This window comes from Gasterosteus aculeatus, chromosome 1, assembly GCF_964276395.1.
Source record: "Gasterosteus aculeatus chromosome 1, fGasAcu3.hap1.1, whole genome shotgun sequence".
In the NCBI taxonomy this organism is placed as follows: Eukaryota; Metazoa; Chordata; class Actinopteri; order Perciformes; family Gasterosteidae; genus Gasterosteus; species Gasterosteus aculeatus.
In genome coordinates, this window is record NC_135688.1 from 10,264,930 (window position 1) to 10,285,456 (window position 20,527).

At 42.2% G+C, this 20,527-nt stretch overlaps 3 protein-coding genes across 7 annotated transcripts in view; 2 read left to right on the forward strand and 1 right to left on the reverse strand.

Annotated features, from left to right (window-relative positions):
- The window catches only part of rtn2a (reticulon 2a), a 10,455-nt gene extending 4,125 nt beyond the window's left edge, over positions 1-6,330 (reverse strand). Inside the window, exons 1-4 of one of the 5 annotated variants that reach the window (XM_078104906.1) lie at positions 6,215-6,330; positions 5,345-5,398; positions 4,397-4,999; positions 3,444-3,647 (exon numbers count right to left, since the gene is read on the reverse strand). In XM_078104906.1, the coding sequence (XP_077961032.1) occupies positions 3,444-3,647; positions 4,397-4,999; positions 5,345-5,398; positions 6,215-6,245 (892 nt within the window). In that variant the 5' untranslated portion in view covers positions 6,246-6,330. Of the gene's footprint in view, positions 1-698; positions 792-1,993; positions 2,157-3,443; positions 3,651-4,396; positions 5,000-5,344; positions 5,399-6,214 lie in introns of those variants that run through there. The other 4 variants (XM_040192983.2, XM_078104916.1, XM_078104911.1 and 1 more) reach the window with 4 other exon arrangements.
- A 2,503-nt stretch (positions 6,331-8,833) lies between these two features.
- Positions 8,834-14,406, forward strand: ppm1na (protein phosphatase, Mg2+/Mn2+ dependent, 1Na (putative)). The gene is made up of 6 exons (XM_040192919.2): positions 8,834-9,597; positions 10,289-10,860; positions 12,296-12,413; positions 12,509-12,617; positions 12,720-12,783; positions 13,202-14,406. The coding sequence occupies exons 1-6, from the start codon at positions 9,192-9,194 to the stop codon at positions 13,226-13,228; spliced, it is 1,296 nt and encodes a 431-aa protein (XP_040048853.2). The 5' UTR covers positions 8,834-9,191; the 3' UTR covers positions 13,229-14,406.
- Positions 14,407-14,711: 305 nt separating this feature from the next.
- On the forward strand, positions 14,712-19,535 carry LOC120820712 (amino acid transporter heavy chain SLC3A2). Its single transcript, XM_040178839.2, has 9 exons — positions 14,712-14,833; positions 15,987-16,365; positions 16,712-16,873; positions 16,943-17,031; positions 17,119-17,196; positions 17,267-17,322; positions 17,755-17,950; positions 18,054-18,161; positions 18,388-19,535. The coding sequence occupies exons 2-9, from the start codon at positions 15,996-15,998 to the stop codon at positions 18,760-18,762; spliced, it is 1,434 nt and encodes a 477-aa protein (XP_040034773.2). The 5' UTR covers positions 14,712-14,833; positions 15,987-15,995; the 3' UTR covers positions 18,763-19,535.
- The last annotated feature ends 992 nt before the right edge of the window (positions 19,536-20,527 follow it).

Genomic DNA, 20,527 nt, shown 5'->3' on the forward strand with positions numbered 1-20,527 from the left:
AACATCCCCCCAGCTCCCGGCCATATAAGAGAGGTCACTCATCTTTTGAGGAGTAGGAGGAGCAGTTTTGACACAAGGATATGGAAAGAAAGAGAGGCTAAAGAAGTGCAAGCGGGGGCAGGAGGCAGAGAGGGATTTCCAGCCTCAAGCATAAGAGACCGACATTATGTCATGCTCTGGCTCCAGCTATATATAGCCTATGGATGAAGGAGGTGAAGCAAGCGGTTGCGGAGAGTTTACATGTAGCATTTTACAGCACCTGCTCACAGGCGTCAGACCAGCAGCAGTGCGCCTTTTCTTTCCACACCCTGTTGGTGTCTCTCTGTCACCCAGCAACAGCTGCCTTGGTGACGGAGGCGTCCATTGAGCCATGCTACACTAGATTCAGTATATCCAGTAAAATACGTGATCAGCCCACACCTGTTTGCTCTTTACTTAACATAACCTCATGAACTTTTAGAAATGATAAATGATGCATTATGAAAAGGTCTTTTTTTTGTGTTGTGTATCAACAGAGTAGGTTGTGTGGTGCAGCACCATGAGCCGGGCATTGCTCCTTGTGTTTATCATTCAGTGAAATGCTAAGCCTCAGCATTAGAATAAAGGGACGCCTCTTTGAGTAGAGTCCACCGGCAGCAGGTGGGATATTTATAAGCATCACTGCACACAATTAAGACCACGACGCCCCCAGCACACACCTGTCCAACGTGTTTGTTTCTGACGCTGTCACTCTGGTAAAAAGAAACCAACAATGGAGGCCTGAGAGCATCTAATCTATGGACAGTATTGACCTAGAAACAATAGGGCACATGGAAGACACCGCTACATTTGAATGCATTAAAATAGTTAATCAGTGACAAAACGCCGATCTTTTATTTGGTACCATTACTCTGAAGAATTATAATTCAGTACCTTTATATCAATGTAATTATTTGCAACACTTTGTCTTGCAAAGTCAGAAGAAAACTGAGTAAGTCAAGGCTGATGTGGCTATAAAAGAGACACCCAAGTGTCTTCCACACAGTAGAAGGCAGCTTACAGTATCTACTCTGGTACCGGATCAATACTCGGTATCCAAAAGGTTTGACCGGTGCATCCCGATTATTATCTATCGCCCACAACTGTATTGGACGTGTTGTAAATGTTTTACGTTGGTCATTCTGTACACATGGTGTCGAATGGACTCCTGCCATCCTGAGAGGGGATCCTCCTCTGCCGCTCTTCCTCGGGTTTCTTCCTGTTTTCTTCCCATTGAAGAGTTTTTTTACAATGCCGATAAGAGAATTCCGGGACAGAGGATGTATCACGTGTACAGATTGTAAAGCCATGTGAGACGAATTTGTACTTTTGGGCGATACAAAATTAACTGAATTGAACTTGTGGGAGAAAACTTGCGTTCAACATTTTAAATTCCCACCTACATTAACACTTTTGTATTGGTACCCTTAAGGGCGACTCCGGACTGCCTGTTTCTTTTTTTGGCATTTATTGCGTACCTCAACAACAACAACAACAACAACAACAACAACAACGTGTTGAGCTAACTAATTTAATTCCAGAACACCTAAATATATAAATATAAATATACAGTTCATCAGATGCAACGATACTGAAAAGGTTATTACCTCCAGAAATTGCTTTAATTTAAATGTGAGACGGAGACTGCCCTGCATCTGAACAGCTCATCCATTCAAAGCCAAACACACCCCTATCTGATGGATGCTGCCACCTCCTGAAACTCAAAGGATCAAAGTGCAAAGTAGGCTCCATTCCTACCTTCGATCCCACCTCATTACCAAAGACACAAAGCTAAACTATTCACTTCTTAAGACTAGAAGCGGTACTTTCCTACCCTTCACAGTGGAATCTACAGCTACCCACGAAAATCAAACCTGTATCTTTGCAGGAGCTGACTTTCAGCTCAACACGGTCAGCAAATAGCACACGAATTCTCGACTCAGGGGTCTTAAAAAGTATCCTCCTTGTGTCTCACCTTTACTGGCCATTTTGGTTGCTGCTCCCTCACACCCTCTGTCCTTCTCTCTGCCCGGCACTTCTCCCCTCGCTCCTCTGAGCTGTTTTTGGCCACCCCCTGCTCGCTCAGCAGTCCGAAGGCCTGACAGCCCAAAATAATCCTGTTCACAGCACCGCCCACCTCTCATCAAGACTCTGAGAGCTTCACACACAAATAGATGATTCAGGACAATCAAACAATGCTCCAATGCATCTGAAAAATCACTGGATCCTTTTCTTTAGGCAAACAGTCTATATGATGCATACATAGTTCGAGATCCGTCCTTCTGAGATAGTTTTATAGAGTTGTGCTTGTAGCCGTGTGCTATCTAACCCCTGAAACTGGAGAACCAGGGTTTATTTTCTGTTATGTCACCGAGCCAAAGCTTTCCGTGTCAACACTGCTGATAATAAATTGATGAGGATTTGACTTTTTCTTGTTAAAAGCTGTAAATGCGGTTGATAACAATAATAATAAATGATCAAATTGGAGATGCTAATGGTGATTCAGAGGAGCGGGATCGGGCTTACAGTTATACTTCTTTTTAGACTTACTCACCTAATGTGTTTAAAAAGACATTTGGTTGAATTTCTCGCAAAGTCTAAAAAATAGAGGTTTGCTATTATTTAAAATGTTCAAGTGATGAGTGCAGATATGATTCCTATGGTTTGTGTTCTACAAAACATTGTTTCTGCATTTGATAAAAGAAGCTTTTGAAATGTCAAAAAACGCAACCAGCTATAAGATGATTTCAAGTTGATATTACTGGGTACGATAACATTTACATTTGATATACAGCCCACAAACAAGTAATAAAACCAGAGGAGATATTCAAATATCAGCATGTATGCTATTTATTCTGGAAATCCTAAACTCTAAACCTCACGTTGATCAGCGGCCTGCGGATTTACTGAGACCCCACGGCCACCGAAAAAAGACTGAGCGGTAATCTGACTAGCCGTCCACTTAAAATGCCATGGAGCTGGAAGACAGGAAGTTATCTCTTGCTCACTCTTTCTCCGTTTCTGTTCCTCAAACACTCCCGAAGTTCCAATAAACTCCCACAAACCTGCATACAAAGAAACCACACACACACACACACACACACACACACACACAGACATGCCTCTCTGTGTGTCAAACATAGACCAAAAAGTAAGTTGATGCCAACAATGTTTCCACACAATTAGTGAATAATTCCTGAAATCCCAGGAGAGGGTTACCATGGCGATTTAAAGAACCAGCAGTACTTCCGGGTAGGGGGGGGGGGGGTATGTTTGTCTGCCAGCTCTTTCAATGATCCATGCTGTAAGTGAAATAGGATATTTTCCTTTTTTTTTTAAAGTATCGATGAAGGAAGCGGATCTCACTCAGCAACAAGACAAAGGCAGAGGCATTTAAAGGAAAGACGCAGACGTAGATCTTGTACCTGCTATATGAGGGCATGCTGTCGGGTCCTTTGATAGGTTATGTGCTGAAAACCAGTGATCGCTGACCAGCTGTCCCTGAGAGCTTTGACCAATGACAGCTGGTGACGGGGGTGCCGGGCCTCTGGGTCGCACAGATGTTAGCAGCTTGACTGAAATGGTTTCCCTGGCGATGGGAGACTCAGGCTCGGGGGTCGGAGAAGCTGCTGCTGCCGGGAAACAAAAGATGATGTCACTATTCTGACGACAGCAGCGCTGACCTGCTGTACATGAGCTAAAACTATTGACCAAATGACATTTTAAAACCACGGTGCAGAGGTATTTGAAATGCAATTTTTGTGTCAAAGTTCCAGATTTGGGTCAAAACATTTCTCGTCCTTTTCCATATTTACAACTTAAAATGTTATTTTTAATTTTTTGCCATTTTATTGAAGTAGATATGGCTGTGGAGTCATTTAAAAACGAAAGTTACAAAGAGGGGGCTACTTATACTGTATATGTCTCCAAAATCTCATTTTATTTTGGTTCTTTAACGTAGCTTAATGGTCCGTTTTGTCCAGAAAGGACATTTCCATCTAGCAATGTTATGACACCTGCCACAATGCCAAATTGTCCCAGTAAAGTCCCGACTTCCAAACCCGTACTTTTGGTTCCCTTGATTTGACAATACCATTATTATTTCAACTAAAGAGCTTTAATGCTTTGTGACTTGCACGATTGGGATACTATCGCATCGTCAAACTAACTACAGACAGAGAGACACCTATATACTATAAACACCTGGTAATCTAGTCAAAAACAAATCCTTGTAGGTATTTCGAGGCCCACATTTTGCCACGACACAAAGAGTCACAAGATGAAAACCATAACCACCACTCGATGAAGCGGATAACAAAAATGACGATTCCCAGAAACAGCGAGAGGCCACCATACAGAAAAAACAAGCTCTTCACACCTTCCTCCTGTTTCTCAGCCTGAAGTATCTCTGAGGGGCTTTGATGTTGGGAAGATAGAGCCGCAGAGGGAAGCTGGGAAATCTGGGTCAGACTTCTCAGAGATTCCTGTCTTTGGATTCCTGCGTCTCTCCCCTGAGTACCCGGGTCCATATTATGGGACGAAGGTTGGATTGTAATGGTCTCAGTTTCTCTGTGCTGCTCCCTCCTCTCAGCTGCAGTCAAAGTCCCCACCTCCATCCTCTCCTGCTCTCTCCTTTCTAATTCTTCCTCTCGACTGAGGAAGATTTGAGGGTCCCAGTCTACATCGGTGGAGTCTAATAGTGTTTCCAGGGTGTCCGCGTGGATCAAAGGAGCGCGACTTCCCCGGGAGCCGCCCCTGCGTCTGTCCCGAAGGTGCCGCGAGGGTCCCACTGCTTCGGGCTCGGCGATGGCGATGTACGAGAAAGTCAGCTCGAACGAGTTCTGGCGCGGCGTGCCCCAGATGGAAGGGGATGAAAGGAGTCCCTCGTCATCATCTGGATGTCCTTCTCCCTCCTCCTCCTCCTCATCAGACCACTCCCTGGCTGTTTGCAGCTCGCACAGCTCAGACTCCTCATTTCCACCTGAATGGAGGAAAAAGTGAATCAACGTGGTCAAACCTGTTCATTCTACTGTTCATAGCAGAGTCTGCAGCTAATACTGTGTAGCGCAGTGTCGCCTTTCATAAATAAATTCATCAGATCAAAGCAGCCAGGGAAAAAAGTATGACATCTTAAGTGGATGAAACCCTCTTAGATGAGGGTATAAACATCCTTCCTTTGGAAATCTAGCTGTGATCATAAATGTACTCATGTGTTTACCCGTGCTAGAGTTTAAAAGGTTGGGGATGCATTTCTCTTATGTTAAGTTCAAAACAAAGGCTCCCGTAAGCAGGGATCTCTTCTTGTGAGAAAGTGTTTGCTTAATACCATCGCTGCATGGGGGTGTTGAGTCTGGAGTGGACGCCACAGAGCCATATTCCTCTGAAAAGAAAGACACAATTTGGAATAACTCTTCAAGCAAACCAACCATATAAGAAAACAAATATCAATATGCTATTGCTGCATTTGCCAGCTATAACCCAGTTTTTCACTATCTCACAATTATCTTCCTAGTGCGCATCCCAAAACAGCAGGTGTACCATGTTAAAGTATAATAACGTTAAAGTCCCGACAAACAGTGCAGTACATTCTTTTGAGTCATTTTTTTATAAGAGCAAACTGTGCTTTATGTCTATGAAGAAGTCACAGAAAACCATTCACTTCTCATACTGTAGCAGTGTGCAGGTCAGTGATTGGCAGCAGTGGAGGCCTTCACTACATCGGATGTCCAGCATGATATTAGCTAAGAAATTCATTGAGGCTGAAGAAAAAATCAGCATATTATCTTTGCACATGTATGAACACATGTAAATGATCATCAATCACTTTAATTCATTTGTAGAGAATGTCAGGTGAATATTATGACAAAAGAATCACGTTCAAAGCCAATATAAAAGCACAACAAAGGCTTATAATTTCATTTTTCCTGGTTGCATACACAACCACATACTATTTGCAATACAGTGGGACACTAGCATTCAGCCATGCGTTTATCAAAAGCAGGAGAGAGGAATAGAGAGAAGGCAGGGAGGGAGGAGGAGGGTGCTGAGCTAACACATGCAATGCTTACATCAGCTAGCAAGAAAAGATGCTGCCCTGGAATATATATTTATGCAACGCTGCCACAGTGAAATAAACATACTCAGACCTCCCACAAGGAAACACGGAATGGAAACAACAGAACAAAAGCAGACTTACGGCAGTGGGAGAATCCTAAAACCTGGCCCATACTCCATCAAGGCATCGCTGGGCCCATCCTGTCTGGAAGCCCACCTCCCCCCTCCCCTCCCCCCCGTCCCTCCCCCCCGTCCCTCCTCTCTGCTGCCGGCACTCACGTCCTGTGGATGTACACCCCCGTCTCCCTCCTCCTCCCTCGGTTTCTTGGTCTTCTGTTGAGCAGCTTCCGTCTTCCCCTGCTTCCCGCTGTCACTCAGTCGCCCCGCCCTGCCTGTCTATCCGCCCGCCTCCCTCCAGCATCCTCTCTTCGTCTCCTCTTGCATCGTTATGACTGCAGCTGGAGTAATGTGTGCTATGGCAGAGGGGGTGAAGCAAGAGTGTGTCCCTGCGTTTCTCACCGCCTGCTTTGCTTATTTGTGCCTCTCTCCCTGGTCATGTGATTTCATCTCAGCATCTTATAGGGGCAGGCTGCAGGAGAAGGAGTAAAAGGCCATTAATAATTGAATACATGAGCTTATAAAAAGTAAACAGGGAAGGATGCATTTAAAGATGAAGCCCCAGTCAGGTAATGGCTTACCAGCATGTAAGGTTTATACGCTTCATGTATTATACACCAATGTCACATATCAGAAATATGATAATTCTTTTACATCTATATTAATTAAATTATATCTTCAAAGCCAGTATATGAACAATGTACAGACTTAACTACAGTAAAAGCTTTTTTACAATGGGCAGTGAGTCCTGTGCAATAGTTGAAAGCAGGGGGCAGCAGAGTGTAGCTGCGGCTGCTGCAGACTGTTTGGATCGTGCATTATGCAAACGCATGATCCAAACTAGAAAAATGAAAGCAAAAACCAAAATGCGGTTATATATAATTTTATTTCGGCAAAACATTTAAATCATTGCAAAAAAATCTGCCTGAGCTGATGAAAGCAATACAAGCAAAACATTTACAAATCAGTAGTTAAAATTACAAGCAAAAAACGAATCCAATGTTTGACAAAAAATAAATGACTGTAATAAGTCTGTCCAATAATAAGTCTGTCCAATTGTCAGTGTTGTTGTTGTTGTAGACTGTTGTAGAGTTCTACAACAGTCTACAACAACTATAACATGCATCTTTGTTCAGTTAAATCTAAAAAGTGGTTTCTCTGCAAAAGCCTTTGGACCTGTAGATTATTTTGCTTAACCCCAATCCTGTCCAATAATGTTTGAGATTTTAGTTGAAATAATTGTTTTATTCTGACAGGCGTTCGAATCGACAAGAATAAATTGTTGTGAGGTATGACATTTAATTTAACAATCTACTTATCATGTTAAAAAGTGCTGTGTAAAGAAACAGAGGTCACATGTTACACTGCAATGATACAATCCCGCCAACAAAGAGAGAGAGACAAACATCAACTATAAAAAGCTTTTCGTACTCTTACTTAAAGCTGGATCAGAAGAAAGCATTGAAATAGTCCTTAACTCTATATTTAAACACTCGGGTGTTCCTTCACGTAAACCAGGTCAGCAGCTACAAATCTACAGCAGTTAATGAGATTAAGACACATAGATATGCAGTGACAACATGGAATCAGCCAGTCACGTACCGGTCAAGTTTAAGGCTCTAATAAGGTGTCTCAACTTGCTACACCAATTTAGAAAGATTGCTATTTAACTTGGATTAAATATTGCTATGTACCTTTTTTCTGTCTCAAATCTGTTTTATTCCATTTGGTCATGTGTTTAAAGAACAATTATGTAATTATATGTAAATTTCTTCATGAATAGTGATCGGTATTATTTGGAATTTTTGAATACCTTTTCTGATTTGATATCTGGATTTTAGAGCCAATAGCAGAATTAAACCTTTTTTCTTTTACTTTGTCAGGTATAAACTTTTACAACAAAAGCTATTATTTTTAACCTGGTATAAACAGTATTTGACAAAACCCTTAACCCTTTTGTACCAAAACCCTAGTTAAAATGTCATACAAGAAGCCAGAGTCACATTAAACATAGTCTGTATCTAAAACCTGATTTAAAGCCACCATTAAAACCAGTAAAAACAAGAACCTCTTATTAAAGAATAGTTATGTAATAATATGCACATTTCTGCAAAGTTCAGGCTAAAAAAAATATATAAAGACTGGTTTAACCTGGTAAAGCCACAGTTCCCATGCAAAGTGTTCAAACTTCAATATTTTCAATTTAATTGGCACGCATGTCCTTATTGCCAACACTAAAAGTTTTATTTCAAAGAATAATGTTGACACAACAAATTAGGAATAAACTACTGTATTAATGTATTGTGCATATTTTAACCTGATATTCATTGAGTCCTACCATCGAGTAAATAAGTTCCAAACCTCTGTAAAAGAAACAAATAATTCAGTCAGTTGGCTGTGATTGTCTCTCACTGAGACCAATTCGAAAAATTAAGTTCATGGGATCAATTCGTTTTTGGAACAGGACATAAATGATGTATTTATTGATGTAAAAAGTCATGCTCATAGAGTGATGCATCGAATACTGTGAGAGACACAGGTCGCCTAAGCTGCCTTGCAGGCCTGGTGATTAGCCAGCAGCGGTCCACAGACGGTGGGAGGGAAAGAACCACTAGGCGGGGGCAGATCAGAGGGATAATTCAACAGAAATAGATTGGCCAATGGGAGAGCAGGGCTGATACAGGACGGGTCAAAAAGAGGAGGGAAAACAAAGAAAAAGAAACCGTGAAAGAGAGAGATCCCGACACCTGACTGTCGTATTGACAAATAACAAAAGGACAGAAGAAGGATTATCTACCTGCAGGCTACGGGATGTTTTTCAACGGTTTTATTTAACAGTTGTTTCTTATTTCAAACACTTTTTGTTTACCTGCTTGGGGTGCGACGGATTAACTGTTGCGCTGGACCTGCTGCGGAAGACACAGGGCCGGAGGGGGGGCACCGGGAGGAGACGTGCCGCTGCCAGGTCCAGCAGGAAGCTTGAGCACAGGCTCCGCGGAGTGATGAAGACAGCCAGGCGGGCAAGCAATGTGGAGGTACCCTCCTTCCTCCGGCAGCTAGTCAAAGAGACGGAGAAGATGGTGACCTTTTTTTTCAAAGGAGGGCCCAAGGAAACTGGATGCGGGGAGGAGGACAATTTGGACGAGGACGACTCAATGCAGAGCCCGTACCTAGATCGTCCCAACTTGGAGAAGCATGTGTCGGAGGGGGGTTCTCAGTTAGGGGTGAACTACGCCGTGGCGAGCATGCAGGGCTGGAGGGCTCAGATGGAGGATGCCCACACCTGCATGCCCCAGCTGAGAGAAGAGCTGACAGACTGGGCATACTATGCCGTTTTTGATGGACATGCAGGCAACGGAGTGGCACAGTACTGCTCCAGAAATCTCCTGGATTACATCCTAGCGACAGGTACAGAACAATTAGTGACTGGTTGGATTAATCTAATTTTTAAATTGGTTCAATTTAGTTATTTGAGAGTGACGCACTTCCAAATTGTTATGATATGCAGCTCTAAGTTCCAACGCAGTTTAAATGCTCTTGCTATAGTCGGTTTAAACCACAGAATCTGACAAATACATGTTATGTAACATCACGTAACGTAGAACTAGTGTGGTAAAAGCTTCAATACTTCAGAAATTTGTATTTTTTAGGAGCACAATGTCCATGAAAGAAACTGATTAAGAGCATATGACATAAGTATATCCAGTAATGAAAGCAAATTAACACGACATTTTCTGGATATTGTGGAATATTTCTTTATGTTATCGAGAAAAATATAGACGCACGTTTGATAATCAAAACAGAGCTCTGATTTTATTGTGATGTCGAGTTTGTTACTTTTAGTGCTTCAGATACTGTCAACTAAGATGGACGAGGTCACCCTTGGAGCAAAGACCTCTGTAGGCAACATTAAATGAACAATTGAGTTCAGATTTAAAATACTATTTGACACTGAGGCACCGTTGTGTTGGCCGTGTTATTGTACTATAACACTGACGTCTCCTCTGCTGTGCGTTGGCATTCTCGACAAACAACACGACAGCGGTAATATGGTGCGAATGTTTCTTAAAACCAAATGTTTTCCTCTATTTTTCAACAGGTGGGGTCAAAGCAAGCGAGGCCCCCGAGCAGGTGAAGGAGGGGATCCGTGAAGGCTTCCTGGACATCGATCGCCACATGCACAAACTGGCTCGCCAGGACAACTGGGACCACAGTGGCTCCACTGCGGCAGCTGTCATCATGTCACCACGCTACATTTACTTCATCAACTGCGGGGATTCCCGCACCCTGCTGTGCCATGACGGCAAAGTCGTTTTCTACACGGAGGACCACAAGCCGTTCAACCCCAGGGAAAAGGAGCGCATCCAGAACGCTGGAGGCTCCGTGACCCTGCAGAGGGTCAACGGCTCGCTGGCCGTTTCGAGAGCCCTGGGCGACTTTGACTTCAAGGAGGTGGAGTGGAGGCCGCAGACAGAGCAGCTAGTGTCGCCGGAGCCGGAAGTGTACGAGCTGGAGAGGACGCCCGAAGACGAGTTCCTCATTTTGGCATGTGACGGTGTGTGGGATGCCATTGGTAATGAGGAACTGTGTGCCTTCGTGCGCAGCCGTCTGCAGGTGTGCGATGACCTCAGGGAGATTTGCACCCAAGTCATTGACCTCTGTCTGTACAAGGTGAGCATGACACTGAAAAGGAAAATGAATCAACTTTTAATTCTTATTCTTGAAAGGAAGAATTACGGGAATCGTAATCAGATTTAACTATGAGGTTAGAGTTTAATGAAAAAAAAAACAATTCAAGGAATTGAGTGAGGAAGAACAATCACGGTCATGAACAATGATAGGTAGTGATTTTTTATTACATTTTCTGATTTTATATCTGTGTTTCAGTGCCAATAGCACAATTGTACTTACCTTTTTCTTAACTTTACTTTCAACAAAATTTGTAACCCGGTGTTAATTTAAAGTATTATGATTCAAAATGTGACTAAAAACTATCTCATTAAAGAATAGATATTTAGTGGTCAGAAATGCAACCATGACACAGGCGTTATTTTGCATTTGCCATACCGGTATTTCCAGATTTAAATCGGTTAAATATCTCAAATCTTGAAATATTTACATGTAAGTCTTAGTCGTCTCAAATTAAAACGCAAATTCTAAATTAAAATAATAATATAATTATTACTCAATTACCCAACATGTGTGCATATACAGTAATACCGTCCCTGTAAGCTCAGCAGGACTCCTATGCATCCCTCCCAACTCAGCTCACTGGATCACAGCAAGTAGATTTATATACGTGAAGCTTTTCATATTAAGGGGGGGGTGCTTTGAGGGAAGGTGTGCACTGAGGACTGAGTCTCTGTGAGGAGATCCTGTTATGTAAGTAGACGTCTCCTGCAGGTCATCTTAGTACTTGTTAGTAACTGCATGTCTAAACACCGGTGAGCCCTTAGCCTGCCCTATTTATAGCTGAATTAAGACATTCTGGGACATGGGATAGGTTACCAAGAAATACTACACAGGGTCGGATCAGGTCTGAATGTGAGATTTGTTGACGGCCGCTCTATGCAAGGTGTTTACACACTTCGGGTCAGAAGTGTTATGTTGGCCGGATTGGGCTGCTGCTTATCACACCTATAAAGGCTTACAGTACCATGCATGTTCCAGGACACACTTAGCATGACACCTTGCATTGCTGATGTCATAACAACAGGCTGGTGGTTTCAGAACTCCACAACGTGGTAAGTTTGTAGCAGTTTGGTATCACTGCACTACAATTTTCTGTTACTTACTGGCCGTCATATGCAGTGAAACCTTTCGCTTTTTTAAACCACAGAATAAAGTAATGTGTTTGATGTATCGTCATCCTCTATAAGGACTTATCTGTGACATCACAGGAGATTGATATCTTGTCCAAAACAAAATATATGTCCCTATATCAGTCACGTTGTAAATCATGCATCAACAGGTCTATTTCAAGGGATTTAAAGTGGTGGAAGGATGTACTGCATTCAAACCTTTGCAGAAACATTCTCTGAATAATTGACAAGTTGATGTGCTTCCAAACAACCTTCTCTTAAATCTATGGCGCCTCCCTCCGCAGGGGAGCTTGGATAACATGAGCATCATCATCGTCTGCTTCCCTGGTGCCCCCCAGCTGTCACAAGAGGCGCTGCAGCAGGAGGCAGCGCTGGAGCAACTGATTGACATGAAAGTGGAAGGTGAGTCACTCAAAGCTCCCAAATCACTCTACACAATGAACTCCTAGTAGCACCTTCATTCGTAACTGTACCAGTTTGACAATCTCTCTCCACAGAAATTATTCAGAAGTCCAAAGATGAGGACCCTGACCTTTTGTATGTGATCAAAATCCTGGCTGCTGAAGAGATGCCGGGGCTCCCACCAGGAGGAGGGATCACCAGCAAGTCAGTCCCCCCCTTTTAAAGAAAATGAAAAATCATTAAAAGTTTTTAATGGACCTAAATCACTAATCTTTTGATATAATGCACTTGTTTTGGTCTTTGTAGGCGGGATTGTATCATCGCTTCATACCAGAAACACATTATTGCTGTCAAATCTCAAGAGGCTATGGTAAGACTTGAGTCACAGGAAATTACATTCGGATGTCATTAGATGAAGGCAATTAAAACAATATCAGCCGTCATCTCACAATGATGTCGCTCTAATGCAGTTTTCTAAGGCTGCACTAAATATCTTTTTCATTACACATTTTTTCAATGTTTTCTTCTGTCAGCTGTTTAATTGTATTGACTACAAAACAACATATTTATTTCTGTCTAAGACCCCCAAAAATAATTGAGTTATAATTGGTTATGAAAATAATTTAGGATTAACAATTGTAAAGGTTAAAACTAAACTAGAAGTCAGTCAAATGTTATTTTAAGAAATATTTGCTGCTTTTTTTCCAGGGAAGTAACCTGGAAAACAAAGTTATGACTACACTGTAGATATTTTCTGTTACTGACACTACTGTCTTCTGACATTTCAGGACATCGAAGGATCGGAGGAGGACTAAAACTAAACCGTTACCATGGAAACAGAGTCATCATCAGCTTTTCAACCTCTTGATGTAGACAAGTTTAACCTAGATGTGGACTGAACTAACTGGTTGTTTGTGTAATATGCTTCTAGGTCAGTTAAAGTGGTACATAAATTAAACAACGACAGTCTTAGCTTTTTTGTTTGCACAATATTTACATTTATTGAAGGAGTATTTTATAATATACAACCACATGGTGCCTGTAAGGACACTGATCCACCTGCACAAGCTTCTGTTTGAGGCAGCTAATTTTCACATGAATGTATCTGATACTGCTAACAAACGATAGTGCAAAAACAAATAATCTGAGCTATTCTATTGTCACTAATATTGCACTCTTCAAGAAAAACAAAGTGTTGTCCACACGTTCACTACATGTGTCCCTGTAAATAAGTTGTTTGCACAATGCTGTAAAGGAGCAAGAGTTATATGGAAAGGACTGACCTATTATAACAAGAACATGAAAGTATGCCATAAGAGAAGAAAGCCACGGGAGGGACACACAAGGAAGATTGAGGAGGGCGCGGGGGAAAGAGATGGTGGGGTAGAAGTCCATGCTAGGGTACAGAGGGTGAGATGTTCCCAGGAATTAGCATACATATGTCAGTAAATGAGGCTCTTTAGAGAGGATGTGTGACTGTATCACCGTGTTATTTAAGAGTTGTTCTCCTCCAGGAAACAGATTTTTACAGAACACACTAATAGTACAGTGTGTTCCAGTTTATACATTTATAGTACGGATAGACAGGCAAATTGAATTTGCTTCAGCTGCAAGCTTTGTTTTTGATACTTTTTTTATTTTACATTTGAGACATTATTTTGAACAATTTGTTGTGATTTGGTCGTCAATGTATCCGTTGATGAATTTTGCAACTAATGTTTTTGTCTAGGTAATTAGAAGATAGAGAAAAATATATACATTCTTTTTCATCCCATTGTTAGGTTTTCAAATTGTTTTTTTTTGTCAAACCAACATTTCAATTCACAAAGACGCTTAGTTAATAGACCAAATAAAAGTAAAAACAATTGTCTGAAAAATGTGTTAAATGATTAAATGGTTATCGAGGTGTTAGCTAATCATTGCCACATGCAGAAGGAAAAACGAAATGAGAAAGTGTGGTTCTGTCTGAAACCGAATAAAGTTTCGATCTCTCCTTGTATGGCAATGTCTTGAAATCCAGATAGTTAGTTTGATATCCTGCATTCCAATCAAATGCACAAACCAAATAAAAGTGTGTAGGAAATTTACCACTCAGATGGATCTCAATTCAAGAGAAAAATAAATGTCATTCCTCCCTCAGCCTGTCAAAAGAACAAACAAATATGAAGATATGAAGGTTCAAGTCACGAGGGACTTTAACGGGCTCTCGTCAGCAGTAATGTGTTCTTCACAATGTGTTGTGAGGCTCAGCACCTTTGTATAAATAGACGGAGCCAAGCTTTTACTGGACAGAGTTCTTCTCACCTCCTAAATTCTGACAAGTCGGATTGTTAAAACATTCAACTCTGCATCGTTCAGCTGGGAACACTCAGCGAGGTAGAAGACGAGTTTGAAAAGAAAAGAAAGGACGGACAGACAATGTGAGTAATCATTTTGACTGTGTTTGGTTGATATTTAGATAAGCAACATGGGGTGAGATAGGGTCACCCGCAAGGAGCTCGTAGAGCCGCTACTCCTTTAGGTTGAAAGGAGGCAGTTGAGGGGGTTTGGGCATCGGTGAGGTTTTCCAGGCCAGCTGGGAAGAGGCCCCCTATATAAGTAAAAGTATACATTGTTCTATTTTTTGTAGAGTGTCATCTGAAGTAAATTTAGGGGATTAATCTGATGAACTGTCATTGAAATTATTTATTTGATTGTGACGTGATTTGCTTTGGGAGAGAAAAGTGCTTGATTTGCTTCTGGAGTATATCTCAAATTGTGAATGATAGTTTTTATTATCCCTGTGATGCATTCGAAAGTTTTGCTGAAGCAAAAATATAATACATACAATTATAGTGAGAGGATTTTCATGTCAAATTGTTGTCTCCCTACTGGCCAATGAGAATCCTGTGACGCCCCTGCCTGTCTTTGGACCGTTAAACGTCACATACATTAATTAAATTGATTGAATCACCTGTGTTAAACAGCTATAGTTATGCAACGTGATCTCCAAAACCTGTTCGTAAAAATGTATACGAAAATCTTGAACATACAAATTCGTAACAATACATAGGAACTGGCGGTGGTTAACCACGCCCCTTGAGTGAACAACATGGCGGACCATGTTGGATTCTTGAGTGAACGTCTCTCCGCCATGTTGGATTTTTTGAGGGGGTTAGGGTTAGTATTGTATTCTTACAAGTTAACATTGATTTCTCGTTAAAAATGCAATCATAACACGTTTATTTTACATTGTTAGACTTCACAAAGTGTGTTTACGGGGTGCAGGTCCCCATTCACTTTGAATAGGGTGACGTCATCAGTTGCAGGATTTGTATGTTCAAGATTTTCGTATACATTTTTACGAACAGGTTTTGGAGATCAGGCTGAGTTGTGAGGTGTAGGTGATAGAGCTTCATGCTGAGCGTTTGTGCACTTCAGTGTAGAAACGTTGACTTCATCTGTGCCTTCACCCACACTCCAATGTGGAACAAAACGTATGGATTGATCCAAAAACTCGACCAGAACAACAGTTCCTGCGTGCTTATCCACACTGATCTAATAACATGTGGCCCCCCTGGCCCACACCTGCAGACGTGCAGGATGCCTCTGAATGCAGGAGTCACCGGATACGGCAGCGTGGCGAGCACCGGGCTTTCTGCCAGCGTCACCGGCTCGGATTCGGCCCCGCTGCTCATCCTGCCGCCGGAGCCCCCCCCGCAGTGGAGGCCCCTGACTAAGGAGGAGCTGGAAGTGGCCGCGGGGGGTGCGGGGTGGCGGAGGGCCCGTCATTCCCTGGTGCTGCTGTTGGTGCTCGCCTGGCTAGCGATGCTCGCCACCGCCGTCGCCATCGTCGTAATGAGCCCTCGGCCGGTCGAAACGCCGCTCAAGTGGTGGCAGAGGACGTTGTTCTACCGGCTGGAGCGCGACGTGCTCACGGAGGAGCAGGCCGACGCGTCAGGGGGCGTCGATGGTGATTACATACCGGTTTTATTTGGACAATATAATTGTGACTTACCTGTTATGTGCTTTCTGGTGGGCCATTAAGATTTTGCTTTTGATAAGTGGCTTTTTCATTTAGGGTCAAACTGCCGTATATCAATGGAGATAAAGCTCTTTAAGTGAATACCTTCTGGCTATTTATTCAGAACTTTTTTTTAACCTTGACAAATATTAATATTAAGTTGTTTAAGAAGGGCTGAGGAGGTGATAAGCCTTGGAAAACTTTTCTTCTTTTCTTTTCTGTAATTCTTAAACATAAACTTGCTAACGTAAGACGTATTAAGAAAAATAGAAAATTCTTCCAATCTTTTCTCAAGGACTGTGTGAGCATCTGCAATACCTCAGGTCCTTGGGTATAGGAGCTCTTATTCTGGAGGGTCAGTTGAAAACTGCATCTAATTTAACCCTCAATGGCACTGGTGAAAGATTTGGGACTTTGCCTCAGATAGACGGTCTGCTTGCAGAGAGCGTCAAAGCCGGTGAGTGACTTTTTTAATTTTTTTTTTTTTGTGTTTTTGGACTTTACATGCTTCTTATTGGGTCTGCAGGTTTCAAAGTGTTGTTGGACGTGTGTGATCTGGATTTAATGGGTCCTCAGAACGCAGACAAGACCTCAAACCTCTCAGCCACAGAACATGTAAACTACTCGCTAGGCATGCTACTTTAAACATGTTAAGTTCACGATGATGCTGGATTTCTTCAAATTTGACATACTTTTCCACAGTATGCCCTTCGGTTCTGGCTGGAGCAGGGTGTGGCAGGCTTCGTAATCTGTGACACAGATGCTGCATATTCACAAAAGGTATTAATGCTCACACACATTTTTGATTTCTAACTGGAAGTCCCACAAACTTGCCTCTATTCAAATATAGACTCTTCTGGAGTGGAAGGATGTCTTTCAAGAATTCAGCAGTGCGGAGAACGAAAGGTATTGTTATACATGCCAGACATGTGTTTTTTTTTTCCATCCATCTGCAGACTGCTTATCCTGCATACAGGGTCGCGGCTGGAGTCTGTCCCAGCCAACTTGGGCGATAGACCGTGTACACACCAATCGCAGGGCTAACACAGAGACATACAACCATTCACTCACATTCACACACCTACGGGCAATTTAGAGTTACAAATCAACCTGATCCCCGGTACATGTCTTAGGACTGTGGGAGGAATCCGGAGTACCCGGAGAGAACCCACGCAGACACAGTGAGAACATAGACTCCACACAGAAAGGCCACTGGGCGGCGTCAAACCCAGGACCTTCTTGCTGTGAGGCGACAGTGCTAACCACCATGCCACCGTGACATCATTGGGTTTTTTTGTTTTTAATGAAATTAAGCTCAAAATGTGGCCGTATTTTCAGGATTGTGGTGGTGAAAGAGGCTGAAGACGTTCTGCCTGAACTGAAATTATTCAGCCCCATCAATATCACGCTGGTAGATGCCTTCATGAGGTCAATTCTGCCATCCTCGCAACACCTTCTGTCCACAAAGGAAGTGGCTGATGCCATAGAGAAGCACCTGCAAACAGGAGAAGATGAAATATGGATCAGCTGGACAGTAGGACATGTGCTATCAATATTTAAAGTAGTTACTAAAACATTTTTAGTTAATTGAGTTTTAGTTTAAGCACTCACTTACTGAAATGTACTATTCCCTGCAGGTTGGAGGTAAAGCATCCCATGACTTAAAGAAATTACTCCTGGTGTTGGTGATGACTCTGCCAGGGTCGCCTGTAGTGTGGTTGGACGAAGACACCGACCAAGCTCAGGTGATTTCCTGCAAAAGACTCATTGAGTCAATAAATTATTCTTAAATTCACATTACCAAATACATCTTATCTCTCTCTCAGAACGAGTCTCTGAATGTTTGCTTGTCCCATAGAGACCCAAACAATTAACCAGACATCCATATAGTGAGCAATAAAGCTGTATAATACTTGAGCCCTAATCTGGTAGGTTACTGTCTAACCCTTCTCTTTACCACCCCTTTCTCAGGACGAAGGGAAGAAGCATTCTTCTTCACTCTTCACCACCCTCAGTCATACCAGAGCCAGAGAAGAAGCTCTCCGGGTCGGCAGTTTTACTTTCCTCCCCTTCAATTCTTCCAACTCCACTCTTCCCTTTCGGCCATCTCCCCCAATACTTGCCTTCTTGCGCTCCTGGGGTTGTGTCCATTTCCTCGTTCTTCTTAACATTGGGTCAAAGCCACATGCCCTGGATCCCGCCTGGGCGCCGCACCTGCCCAAAGCAGGAGTCTTTGTGGCCAATACGGGTATGGCCCGCTTGGGGTCGACAACTCTGGACACATTGGAGCTGCAACCCCATGAAGCCATCTTAATCAAACTGTTCGAGACAGGAAGCTACTCGTAGAGCTCAGAGCGTTCAATTACATTGACACATGAAGGATTTCCGCCACTTTATGTCTCGCCTGTTTTACTTCCAATGTAAAAAGCTCTCTCCATGTTGATGTGACTGACTGCAGCTAGCGGCAGTTTCGTTTCCGCGCTCAACTTCCGGGACCGTAATGTTAAAATATTTTATTTTATTGTTCTATTCTCGGCCACATTAATCACAGATTAACACGTTTATGTTGACAGCCCTATAGAAAAAAACAGTCATGCAGAGCACAATGGATAAGGAGTCCATCACCTAAACCACCACTGTCATCTGTGTTTGAACTTAATTTGATAATTGGCAACATTGTAGCATTTTTTTCATGGTCCTTTTAAAGGCGTTGATTACAGGGGGCCACAAAGGCAACTTACAAATTTTCCAATTTGAACGGATTAGCAGTCCATCGCCTTAACCACTCGGGCACCTCGTTCTTTTTCTTTTGTTCTCATGGCATGATTAGATATTTGTCAATATTGTAGCATGTTTTTTATGGTCCTGGGAAGTTTGTAAAGGCATTCAATGCAATATTTTCTAACATGGAGTGATAAGAGATTCTAACCATGTAAAAGGGGAGACAGTGGTGTAGTGGTTAGCACTCTCACCTCCCACGCGGGGGCAAGTGGCGGATAGCTGGCACTCACTGACAGCCAATCAAATTGCAGCACTGTTGCCACTGGCCCAGGTGCTGAAAAGCCAACGTCATTATGCTGTTTTCAGCTATTAATAAATAAAGGAAATGTTTACCTGTCTACTGGTTATCACTAGATTGTACTTACAGACCAACTTATTAGGAACTAGGGATCAATAAAGTATCTATCTATTGTACTGTTCACTACAGTGATTCACTTATTGATGACACATGTAGACATTAGTAATTGAAATATATTTATTAACAGTAAATGTTGAACACAGATATATCAACTAATTTGTATAGTTCTATACAAACAAAAATGTTACAGAAATAAAGACATCCAAATAATTAAACTAATGAATATTAAACCATAAAATCAAATATAAAGAATAAATAAAAAGATAATATTTTAATGTACAAAGTCACAAATGCAAGAAACCAATATATAAACTAATTACAACATGAATATTACAAATAATTGGACTCAAAATGCTAGATGGAACTTTTCTGTGTGGCATCCAGTTCTAGCTGAAAGAACTTTGTCTTTCGTGCGTCCCTTCTTTTGCCCCGGCTGTTGTTGTTGTTCCTGTTTATATTGCTGCTGCTTTTCCATGATGTTGAGTACAATCTTCTCAATAGAAGCTTGTGACAGCATCTGAACAGGTGGAGGTGGGTGAACAATTGCAACAGACATCGTAACAACTGGCACACTAGTGGTCTCACTCGCCTCTGTCAGAGAGTGACAGAGTTTCTGCCTCTCTTGCAGTTTTTCTGGACTGACGTTTAAAGAGGAACTGGTGTTCAACAATTTGCTGAGGTGCTTTACATATTGTAGAATATGTAGTTTTGTTGTTGGGTGAAGCATGCTGTTGGGGTCTGTACAGGAGTTGTGAACTAGAGCAGCGTAGCCCTGGTCCACAAGCTTCAGCATGTCTTTCTGCTCACGGTGTTTGTTGAGCAGCTGGTCGATAACTGCCAGCGACGGCGGACGTGGAGTTTCTACAGGAACAAAAGACGGAGTATAATAAGTAATTCTGACCTTTGGAATCAAATACTTGTATAATAAATATAAACTTTCATTAAAAGCTCATGAAAGACTGGTATTTGTAT

Bases quoted from the DNA above. Each gene is read 5' to 3' on its own strand.
- ppm1na (XM_040192919.2), top strand. From the start codon at position 9,192: ATGAAGACAGCCAGGCGGGCAAGCAATGTGGAGGTACCCTCCTTCCTC. The intron at 12,414-12,508 runs GTGAGTCACTCA...CTCTCTCCACAG, and splicing joins GATTGACATGAAAGTGGAAG to AAATTATTCAGAAGTCCAAA. The intron at 12,618-12,719 runs GTCAGTCCCCCC...TGGTCTTTGTAG, and splicing joins GGAGGAGGGATCACCAGCAA to GCGGGATTGTATCATCGCTT.
- LOC120820712 (XM_040178839.2), top strand. From the start codon at position 15,996: ATGCCTCTGAATGCAGGAGTCACCGGATACGGCAGCGTGGCGAGCACC. The intron at 17,323-17,754 runs GTATTGTTATAC...CCGTATTTTCAG, and splicing joins AGCAGTGCGGAGAACGAAAG to GATTGTGGTGGTGAAAGAGG. The intron at 18,162-18,387 runs GTGATTTCCTGC...CCCCTTTCTCAG, and splicing joins AAGACACCGACCAAGCTCAG to GACGAAGGGAAGAAGCATTC.